Source organism: Cherax quadricarinatus, chromosome 43 (assembly GCF_038502225.1).
Source record: "Cherax quadricarinatus isolate ZL_2023a chromosome 43, ASM3850222v1, whole genome shotgun sequence".
Classification (NCBI taxonomy): domain Eukaryota; kingdom Metazoa; phylum Arthropoda; class Malacostraca; order Decapoda; family Parastacidae; genus Cherax; species Cherax quadricarinatus.
This window is the reverse complement of record NC_091334.1, coordinates 15,443,827-15,455,999: the sequence shown is the minus strand read 5'-3', so window position 1 is coordinate 15,455,999 and position 12,173 is coordinate 15,443,827. Positions and strand designations below refer to the sequence as shown.

Below are 12,173 nucleotides of genomic sequence, written 5' to 3'. Positions count from 1 at the left end.
AAGCACCAACAGGGGAAAACCTGGAAAGCAACATCTGAAGCTCACCCCGATTACCCGAGGCCGCGGATATTCCACTGTAAATAGGCCATGATTGGCGATGAAGAAAAAAATACCAGGAATCCGTAGGGAAAGGCACCTACGGACTAGAGGGGTTAGAAAAGTCAACGTGTGGTGGCAGTGGAAGACGTTCAAGCAGCGAAGGAACGGAGCATTGTGAAGAATGGGGTTGTGAAGATGGAGGAGAGGGAAGAGAAGGAACAGGAAGTGAATCAGTGTCCATTGAAGGTTTAGTCTCTGCAATATATTCTGAAATGGCTTCAAGTGTTTCTGAATTCAAAGATGTATGGGAGACCATATTGGAGATAGAAGGGGGAGGGTGAGTAAAGATTGGGACAGTAATGGACTGTACCAAAGTAGAGGGGGAGGAAAGAGTGTAAGGGACTGGAGATGAAGTGTGGGGGGGACAGAAGAGGCAGAAACCTGGGAGGTGGCAGAAGAGGGAGAAACTTGGGAGGGGATGGGGTTGGAAGGCATAGTACGAGGAGGAGGGTGAATCTCCACACTTGTAATAGAGCCAGAGAGAGGGGAAGAACTAGGCACAGAGACTGGAAAGGTAAAGTGTGGAGGTGGAAGAAGGGAAGGAAGGGGCAAAGAAGATTTGAGCAATGTGGATTTTTTGGACTTCTGAGAAGTAGAGGGGTGATTGGTATTAGGTGTCGTACGAGGTCTTGTCGATACTGGGGCTTGTGAGGAAGGACGCGAAGATGTAAGAACAGACTGAGTTGTAGTCGGGACGTCAGAGCCAAGGGCAGCAAAAGGATTAGATGCTGGAGTGGCTCTGGGAGGGGTAACAACAGAGGAGGCTGCAGAAGATGGGACCCCAGAAGTGGGGGGATGTTTTGAAACACGAGAATAAGAAACACGGGGTAGTCTCCCTTGGAGGCAGAGATGAGTAACTGCCATAGCATAAGGGAGACCTTCTGCCTCTTTGAGGCAACGGATTTCACTTTCATTTAAGTAGACCTGACAACGGCAGGAGTACGAAGGGTGAGCTTCATTACAATTAAGGCAAGATGGAGGTTGACTGCAAGATGTATTAGAATGGTCGTCGGCACCACAGACTGGGCATTCGGCCATAGATCTGCAATATTTCGCTGGGTGACCAAAACGCCAGCAATTTCTACACTGTTGCGGTGTAGGTATCACCTTTCGAACTTGTAACCGATGTCCCGCAACATATACAGAGGACGGGAGTTCTCGGCTGTCAAAAGTTAAATGAGCCACATTGCAAGGGTAACGTCTCCACCCATGATCAGGAAGGACATAAGTGTCTACTTTGAGGATTGGGAGATCCTGGAGTTCCAGCTGTTCAAGAATGTCATTGCCACATGACTGGAAATTGTTGGACTATGGTATGGGGCAGAATGACAGTACCACTACAAGAATTGAGAGAAAGATGTTTTTCAATAGTGATAGGAGTAGTATCGATATTCGAAAGGAGAGAAAGATCATGAGCTTGTGTAGCATTCTGGACAGTGACAATGCACGTACCGCTCTTGAGAGCATGAAATGAAATATCTCTACCAACATGACGCAGGAGCGCTTTGCCAATACTATGGTCAGAAAGGTAGGCAGAAGAAGTCGGTCTTAAAGTAAAGAATTTAGTCCATTGTGTGGTCCGAAACTGAGCGTGGAGAGGGAGTGCATGACGTGTTGGTCTTTTCTGAGTAGAATGGGAAGGTAACGAAGGAGCATCATCAGGAGATTGACGTTGGCGTTTAGGAGTAGGACCGGAGTTGGTCCGGTGTGAAATGGGCGGGCGATTCGAAAATTGCCGGACTCTAGAGGGAGAAGCCGGAAGCATAGTCAAAGGAGAGCAGAGTTCAGACAAATTGAAGGAGTCAGTCGAAGCCCCGGTACCTGAAGCGGGTAAGGAAACAGCACCAGCAAGAGGTACAGGGGCATCAGGAGTGTCCGAAGAGTGGTCTAAAAACAAGGCAGGGTCAGAATGGGGTGCGGTATCAAGAAGGGGCCCGGGGGTAGTGGGTTCATGGACTGGGTTCTCCATGGTTAGGTTACTCCTTTGCTTTTTGTTTTTAAGAAAAAAAAAGAAAGAAGAAAAGAAAATAAAAATAAAAAAGAATAAAAAAAAGGGGGGAGCAGGGAGGAATAGTTCCCAGGAGGAATGAAAGGGCCGGAAATCTCCCTCCGCGCCCAAGAGGACCTCAGCACCGCTAGTAGCACAGATGCAGCATGGAACCCGTGCCATACCCTACCCTTCATGCCAGTAAACCAGCAATCCGGGATAGCAACCTCACATCTGCTGAGCTACCTTGGTGGACAAAAGAGAGGGCGGCCAGATATCCGCCACAAAGCATACCTCCTTCGGCCACCACCCCCAGAATCCGAAAGGTGGCTTCCAGAAATACACCCGTCGCCCGAAAAACACCCAAAGCTACTCCAGGGTACTGGAGAGGGATTGGGACATCCCCAGGCGATCCAGATTCCACGGCAAACTACGCCACCGCCAAGAACCTCAACGGAATGGGATGGACCCAGGTATCCTTTCCCCTACCTAGGAACTAGCGCGCCTGTGGGAGAAATCCCAAAGGCCAAAAAGAGGAAGGGCAAAAGGGAGGGGTGGGGAGAAGGAGGAGGAAAGGAAAAAGGGGAGGATGGGATAGAGAGGGGGGATTGGGGGGGTAATTAGGTTCGGTCCGAGGAAGGAGACCGACAGGTCTGATTCCTCAGACCAAGAGCCTCTTCACCACAGCAAGGAGCCCCCCTTGAAGAGGATAGAGGTTTCCAGTGAGCCACAGTGGCTGCCTGGTCTGTACAGAGGTTTCCAGTGAGCCACAGTGGCTGCCTGGTCTGTACAGAGGTTTCCAGTGAGCCACAGTGGCTGCCTGGTCTGTACAGAGGTTTCCAGTGAGCCACAGTGGCTGCCTGGTCTGTACAGAGGTTTCCAGTGAGCCACAATGGCTGCCCTATAACCACAACAGGTATTACGTAACTTGTAGATAAATAATCCACAGCACCAACAAGATGATCAATCAGACACATGTGCAACACTTGGGTATCTTGACTGAGGAAACTCTTCACCACACAGCGGCTTCATCAGTCTGAAACAAGAATATTGAAGTTTAGAAGGAAGGTGAGGTAATCAGTCCATTTTAATTTCCTTCTGAGCTTCACTATTCTTCTTTGTATTGGACTGATGAAGCTGCCACTGTGTGGCGAAGCGTCTCAGTAAATAAGTGTTGCACATGGGTCTTAATTCATCAATGACTGACATAATAATCTATCACTTTTTCTCTCCTTGTTCTCGGACAGAAGAGGACGCAGAGGGACGAAAGAAGAAACCCCGGAGAAACAGAACCACCTTCACCTCGGTGCAGCTGACGGCGCTGGAGAAGGTCTTCGAGAGGACCCACTACCCTGACGCCTTCGTCAGGGAGGAACTGGCCAAGCGTACTAACCTCAGCGAGGCTCGAGTCCAGGTGAGTGCTGCGGTCACGACATTCTCTTGGTTCCCAGACATCAACACTCTCAGACATCAACAACACCTCCCAGACATCATCACCTCCCAGACATCAACAACACCTCCCAGACATCAACAACACCTCCCAGACATCAACACTTTGCAGATATCAACAATACTTCACAGACATCAACAACACCTCCCAGACATCAACAACAACTCCCAGACATCAACAACAACTCCCAGACATCAACAACAACTCCCAGACATCAACAACAACTCCCAGACATCAACAACACCTCTCAGACAACAACTCCCATAGATTAACAACACTGTCGACTCAGTTCCTCACGTGTTCTCTGCACCGTTGCTCCTTACCAAGGGTGACCTCTGCACTGTTGCTTACCAAGGGTGATCTCTGCACCGTTGCTTCATACCAAGAGTGACCTCTGAAACGTTGCTTCATACCAAGGGTAACCTCTGCACCGTTGCTTCATACCAAGGGTAACCACTGCACCATTGTTTCATACCAAGGGTGACCTCTGCACCGTTGCTTCTTAGCAATGTTGACCTCTGCACTGTTGCTTACCAAGGGTGATCTCTGCACCGTTGCTTCACACCAAGGGTTACCTCTGCACCGTTGCTTCATACCAAGGGTTACCTCTGCACCGTTGCTTAATACCAAGGGTTACCTCTGCACCGATGCTTAATACCAAGGGTGACCTCTGCACCGATGCTTCATACCAAGGGTGACCTCTGCATCGTTGCTTCTTACCAAGGGTGACCTCTGCACTGTTGCTTACCAAGGGTGATCTCTACACCGTTGCTTCATACCAAGGGTGACCTCTGCACCGTTGCTTCTTACCAAGGGTGACCTCAGCAGCTGGACTGGGGACAGCCTTGCTGAACCGGTTGTGGTAACGGGTACGCTGGTTCAATAACTGGGATCGAGCGAGAACCATTTGGTCAGTGATTCCCAAAGTAGGGGTACCGCCCTCCTGTGGGCGATGGAAAGATGAAGGAGGGCGTTGAAAAAGTGGGGCGGTAGGGAAGGCATCAGAATCAAGGATGAGTTTGTTTTGCAAAATCTATATAACAAAATCTAAGTCACGAACATTTACGAAACACAAACGATTTACGAAGAATAAAATTAACATAGAATTATACACGATATATTCACAGTGTTCAACGAATTTGCAAATGCAAAGAACCGACGTTAATCTTATCAAAGTTAAATCAGTCCTTTCCACTTTTCTCAAGAAGACAAAGGCACAATACCGTGACTGGAACAATACACAACCCGCACATAGGAGACAGGACATTGTAAATGATCCAAGTCGACCGAAACGTCGTCGTAAGCTCCTCTCTCCTAAGTGCGGGTTGTGTATTCCACTTTTCTGTCCAGGTTACGGTTATTCACACTTGTCACAGTCTGTGGTAAACTCTTACAGTTACAGAGGCTCTCTGACCTGCAGAACATACCAATGAACTCCCAGTGTACTCTACACACCTCAATGACCTCCCAGTGTACTCTACACACCTCAATGACCTCCCAGTGTACTCTACACACCTCAATGACCTCCCAGTGTACTCTACACACCTCAATGACCTCCCAGTGTACTCTACACACCTCAATGACCTCCCAGTGTACTCTACACACCTCAATGACCTCCCAGTGTACTCTACACACCTCAATGACCTCCCAGTGTACTCTACACACCTCAATGACCTCCCAGTGTACTCTACACACCTCAATGACCTCCCAGTGTACTCTACACACCTCAATGACCTCCCAGTGTACTCTACACACCTCAATGACCTCCCAGTGTACTCTACACACCTCAATGACCTCCCAGTGTACTCTACACACCTCAATGACCTCCCAGTGTACTCTACACACCTCAGTGACCTCCCAGTGTACTCTACACACCTCAGTGACCTCCCAGTGTACTCTACACACCTCAATGAACTCCCAGTGTACTCTACACACCTCAATGAACTCCCAGTGTACTCTACACACCTCAATGAACTCCCAGTGTACTCTACACACCTCAATGAACTCCCAGTGTACTCTACACACCTCAATGAACTCCCAGTGTACTCTACACACCTCAATGAACTCCCAGTGTACTCTACACACCTCAATGAACTCCATACACACATGTCTAATAGATTTAGGATTTTTTTTTTTGCTTGAAATACTAGACTGGGTGATGAGTCCACTGCCAGACATCAACAATGTAGTAACCAGCAGTGGTCCAGCACCAGCTGACCGAGTCCACTGCCAGACATCAACAATGTAGTAACCAGCAGTGGTCCAGCACCAGCTGACCGAGTCCACTGCCAGACATCAACAATGTAGTAACCAGCAGTGGTCGAGCACCAGCTGACCGAGTCCACTGCCAGACATCAACAATGTAGTAACCAGCAGTGGTCCAGCACCAGCTGACCGAGTCCACTGCCAGACATCAACAATGTAGTAACCAGCAGTGGTCCAGCACCAGCTGACCGAGTCCACTGCTGGACTCGGTGATGACGTTCAGCTCAGGACCAAGTGCAAATAAATCGTATCACGAGTTTTGATTATAAAAAAAAAATTCTGACCGCTACCCTGCACTGTGACCACCTTGCACAGTGACCAGTACCATCACAGTGACCAGTACCATCACAGTGACCACCTTGCACAGTAACCAGTACCGTGTACAGTGACCAGTACCATCACAGTGACCAGTACCATCACAGTGACCACCTTGCACAGTAACCAGTACCCTGTACAGTGACCAGTACCATCACAGTGACCACCTTGCACAGTAACCAGTACCCTGCACAGTGACCAGTACCATCACAGTGACCACCTTGCACAGTGACCAGTACCCTGCACAGTGACCAGTACCATCACAGTGACCACCTTGCACAGTAACCAGTACCCTCACAGTGACCAGTACCATCACAGTGACCAGTACCATCACAGTGACCACCTTGCACAGTGACCAGTACCCTGCACAGTGACCAGTACCATCACAGTGACCACCTTGCACAGTAACCAGTACCCTGTACAGTGACCAGTACCATCACAGTGACCACCTTGCACAGTGACCAGTACCCTGCACAGTGACCAGTACCATCACAGTGACCACCTTGCACAGTAACCAGTACCCTGCACAGTGACCAGTACCCTGCACTGTGACCAGTACCATGCACTGTGACCAGTACCATGCACTGTGACCAGTATCATGCACAGTGACCAGTACCATGCACAGTGACCACCTTGCATTGTGACCAGTACCATGAACAGTGACCACCTTGCATTGTGACCACTACCAAGCACTGTGACCACTACCCAGCACTGTGACCACTACCCTGCACTGTGAGCACCCTGTACTGTGACCACTACGCAGCACTGTAACCATTACCCAGCACTGTAACCACTGCACTGTGACCACCACCCTGCACTGTGACCAATACCCAGCACTGTGACCACTACCCTGCACTGTGACCACTACCCAGCACTGTGACCACTACCCAGCACTGTGACCACTACCCAGCACTGTGACCACTACCCTGCACTGTGACCACCCTTCACTGACCACTACCTAGCACTGTGACCACTACCCAGCACTGTGACCACTACCCAGCACTGCGACCACTACCCAGCACTGCGACCACTACCCTGCACTGTGACCACCACCCTTCACTGTGACCACCACCCTTCACTGTGACCACTACCCTGCACTGTGACCACTACCCTGCACTGTGACCACCCAGTATTGTGATCACCCTGCAATGTGACCACTACCCTGCACTGTGACCACTACCCTGCACTGTGGCCACTACCCAGCACTGTGACCACTACGCAGTACTGTGACCACCCAGCATTGTGACCACCCTGCACTGTGGCCACTACCCAGAACTGACCACCCTACACTTACCACTACCCAGCACTGTGACCACCCTGCACTGTGACCACTACCCAGCACTGTGACCACTACGCAGCACTGTGGCCACCCTGCACTGTGATCACCCTGCACTGTGACCACCACCCTGTACTGTGAACACTACCCAGCACTGTGACCACTACGCAGTATTGTGATCACCCTGCACTGTGACCACCCAGTATTGTGATCACCCTGCAATGTGACCACTACCCTGCACTGTGACCACTACCCTGCACTGTGACCACTACCCAGCACTGTGACCACTACGCAGCACTGTGGCCACCCTGCACTGTGATCACCCTGCACTGTGACCACCACCCTGTACTGTGAACACTACCCAGCACTGTGACCACTACGCAGTATTGTGATCACCCTGCACTGTGACCACCCTGTACTGTGAGCACTACCCAGCACTGTGACCACTACGCAGTATTGTGATCACCCTGCACTGTGACCACTACCCAGCACTGTGACCACCCTACACTGCGACCACTACCCAGCACTGTGACCACCCTACACTGCGACCACTACCCTGCACTGTGACCACTACCCTGCACTGTGGCCACTATCCAGCACTGTGACCACTACGCAGCACTGCGACCGCCCAGCATTGTGACCACCCTGCACTGTGACCACTACCCAGAACTGACCACCCTGCACTGTGACTACTACCCAGTACTGTGACCACCCTGCATTGTGACCACTACCCAGCACTGTGACCACTACGCAGCACTGTGACCACCCTGCACTGTGACCACTTCCCTGCACTGTGACCACTACCCAGCACTGTGACCACTACCCATCACTGTGACCACTACCCATCACTGTGACCACCACCCTGCATTGTGACCACTACCCAGTACTGTGACCACCACCCTGCACTGTGACCACCACCCTGCATTGTGACCACCACCCTGCACTGTGACCACCACCCTGCATTGTGACCACTACCCAGTACTGTGACCACCCTGCACTGTGACCACCCTGCATTGTGACCACCCTACACTGTGACCACCACCCTGCATTGTGACCACTACCCAGCACTGTGACCACTACGCAGCACTGTGACCACTTCCCTGCACTGTGACCACTACCCAGCACTGTGACCACTACCCAGCACTGTGGCCACTACCCAGCACTGTGACCATCACCCTGCATTGTGACCACTACCCAGCACTGTGACCACCACCCTGCACTGTGACCACCCAGCACTGTGACCACCCTGCATTGTGGCCACTACCCAGCACTGTGACCATCACCCTGCACTGTGACCACCACCCAGCACTGTGACCACCCTGCACTGTGACCACCACCCTGCACTGTGACCAGCACCCAGCACTGTGACCATCACCCTGCACTGTGACCACCACCCTGCACTGTGACCACCACCCTGCACTGTGACCACCCTGCATTGTGACCACTACCCTGCACTGTGACCACCACCCTGCACTGTGACCACCCTGCACTGTGACCACCCTGCACTGTGACCACTACCCTGCATTGTGACCACTACCCAGCACTGTGACCACCCTGCACTGTGACCACCCTGCACTGTGACCACCACCCTGCACTGTGACCACCCAGCACTGTGACCACCCTGCACTGTGACCACCCTGCACTGTGACCACCACCCTGCATTGTGACCACTACCCAGCACTGTGACCACCACCCTGCACTATGACCACCCAGCACTGTGACCACCCTGCACTGTGACCACCACCCTGCACTGTGACCACTACCCTGCATTGTGACCACTACCCAGCACTGTGACCACCCTGCACTGTGACCACCACCCTGCACTGTGACCACCCAGCACTGTGACCACCCTGCACTGTGACCACCACCCTGCATTGTGACCACTACCCAGCACTGTGACCACCACCCTGCACTATGACCACCCAGCACTGTGACCACCCTGCACTGTGACCACCCTGCACTGTGACCACTACCCTGCATTGTGACCACTACGCAGCACTGTGACCACCGCCCTGCACTGTGACCACCACCCAGCACTGTGACCACCACCCTGCACTGTGACCACCACCCTGCACTGTGACCACCACACAGCACTGTGACCACCACCCAGCACTGTGACCACCCAGCACTGTGACCACCCAGCACTGACCACCACCCAGCACTGTGACCACCCAGCACTGTGACCACCCTGCACTGTGACCACCACCCAGCACTGTGACCACCCAGCACTGTGACCACCACCCAGCACTGTGACCACCCAGCACTGTGACCACCCAGCACTGTGACCACCACCCAGCACTGTGACCACCACCCAGCACTGTGAAACAAAGTTGAATGTTACTGCCTTCCCAACATGATATTCAGTAAAGTGAGTCTTCAGTAGAGTCGTCAGAGTTCTGTCCAAACAAAGAAGTTAGTGACAGCGAGATATAAGACTTCTTAGTTCCTTTAAGCCTTATGTTAAGGTGACGTCCCTGACGTCACCTTAACATAAGAAGGGGTAAGCCAGCGGAAGGCTTCGGTTATCTAACCGAAGCTCCTGCAGCGGGTCATCATCTGATTAAGACCCGCGTCAGGAAACACTTACCTGGAGTTTACCTGGAGAGGGTTTCGGGCGTCAACGCCCCCGTGGCTCAGTCTGAAACCAGGCCTCATGGTGGATCAGGGTCTGATAACCAGGCTGCTGCTGCCGGCGGCACGCAAACTGACGTACGAACCACAGTCCTGTTTCCTGACGAACCTGACCCAACCCGACCTGATGTCCCTGCACCCAGCACATCATCCAAAATTTAGTCTTTCGTGTTGATAAACTGACCTACTACCTTAATTTACATTTACAAAATAAATACGCTTATCTATAGCATTAGATTAGTTATGAATCTGAGGTAAACTAAATACCAAGAAAGAGGTGTGTTGGTATGTGGGGGGGGGGGGTATGGGGGGCTAGGGATGTAGCCTGGGAGCCCCTTGATGAAGTTTGGGGACTACTGGTCGAGTGGGATCAGTCCCATTTCCCTTCAAGTTGAGGAATATGGATGGGGGGGGGGTACAGTTGGTGTTGACTGAAGGGTTCCTGATGCTGGGAATGGGGAGGACCCATCACTTCTTGATGCTGGGAATGGGGAGGACCCATCACTTCTTGATGCTGGGAATGGGGAGGACCCATCACTTCTTGATGCTGGGAATGGGGAGGACCCATCACTTCTTGATGCTGGGAATGGGGAGGACCCATCACTTCTTGATGCTGGGAATGGGGAGGACCCATCACTTCTTGATGTTGGGAATGGGGAGGACCCATCACTTCTTGATGCTGGGAATGGGGAGGACCCATCACTTCTTGATGCAGGGAATGGGGAGGACCCATCACTTCTTGATGCTGGGAAAGGGGAGGACCCATCACTTCTTGATGCTGGGAATGGGGAGGACCCATCACTTCTTGATGCTGGGAATGGGGAGGACCCATCACTTCTTGATGCAGGGAATGGGGAGGACCCATCACTTCTTGATGCAGGGAATGGGGAGGACCCATCACTTCTTGATGCTGGGAATGGGGAGGACCCATCATTTGATGCTGGGAATGGGGAGGACCCATCACTTCTTGATGCTGGGAATGGGGAGGACCCATCACTTCTTGATGCTGGGAATGGGAAGGACCCCATCACTTCTTGATGCTGGGAATGGGAAGGACCCATCACTTCTTGATGCAGGGAATGGGGAGGACCCATCACTTATTGATTCTGGGAATAGGGAGGACCCATCACTTCTTGATGCAGGGAATGGGGATGACCCATCACTTCTTTATGCTGGAGGAGGAGCTTGGACATGGGTGAAATTCCACAGTCACTTAAAACAACGGATATAGCCCCACTCCATAAAGGTGGCAGCAAAGCATTAGCTAATAGCTCTGACGTCCCACATCATAAAAATCTTTGAAAGAGTGCTAAGAAGCAGGATTGCAAATCACCTGGATTCCCAAAATCTGCACAATCCAGGACAACATGGGTTCAGGGCAGGTCGCTCCTGCCTCTCACAACTACTGGATCACTATGACATGGCCTTGGATGCACTGGAAGAAAATCAGAATGCAGATGTAATATACACAGACTTTGCAAAAGCATTTGACAAATACGATCATGGCGTAATAGCCCATAAAATACGTGCTAAAGGAATAACTGGGAAAGTGGGGAGATGGATCTTCAACTTCCTAACAAATCGAACACAAAGAGTAGTGGTCAACAGAGTTAAATCGGAGGCTGCCATAGTGAAGAGCTCTGTTCCACAAGGCACAGTACTCGCCCCCATCTTATTCCTTACCCTCATATCAGACATAAACAGAGATATACACCACAGCACCGTATCATCCTTTGCGGATGATACTAGGAACTGCATGAGGCTGTCATCTGCTGAGGACGCGGTTAACCTCCAAGAAGATATAAACAAAGTTTTCCAGTGGGCAACGGTAAACAATATGATGTTCAATGAGGACAAATTCCAACTACTCCGTTATGGAAAACTGGAGGAGATAATAACTAGAACAGAGTATACTACTGACTCCGGCCATACAATAGAGCGGAAAAATAATGTAAGGGACCTGGGAGTAGTAATGTCTGAGGATCTCACTTTCAAGGATCACAACAGTGCCACGATCGCACGTGCAAAGAAAATGATAGGATGGATAATGAGAACTTTCAAAACGAGAGATGCCAAGCCCATGATGATCCTTTTCAAATCACTTGTTCTCTCTAGGCTGGAATACTGCTGTACATTAACATCTCCATACA

The 12,173-nt window shown here is 51.2% G+C and overlaps 1 protein-coding gene across 2 annotated transcripts in view; it reads left to right on the top strand.

The window, feature by feature from the left end:
* LOC128694127 (retinal homeobox protein Rx2-like) overlaps positions 1-12,173 on the top strand; it is a 169,387-nt gene that overhangs the window by 79,543 nt on the left and 77,671 nt on the right. The window contains exon 2 of one of the 2 annotated variants that reach the window (XM_070093599.1): positions 3,337-3,500. In XM_070093599.1, the coding sequence (XP_069949700.1) occupies positions 3,337-3,500 (164 nt within the window). Of the gene's footprint in view, positions 1-3,333; positions 3,501-12,173 lie in introns of both variants that reach the window. The other variant, XM_053784107.2, reaches the window with a different exon arrangement.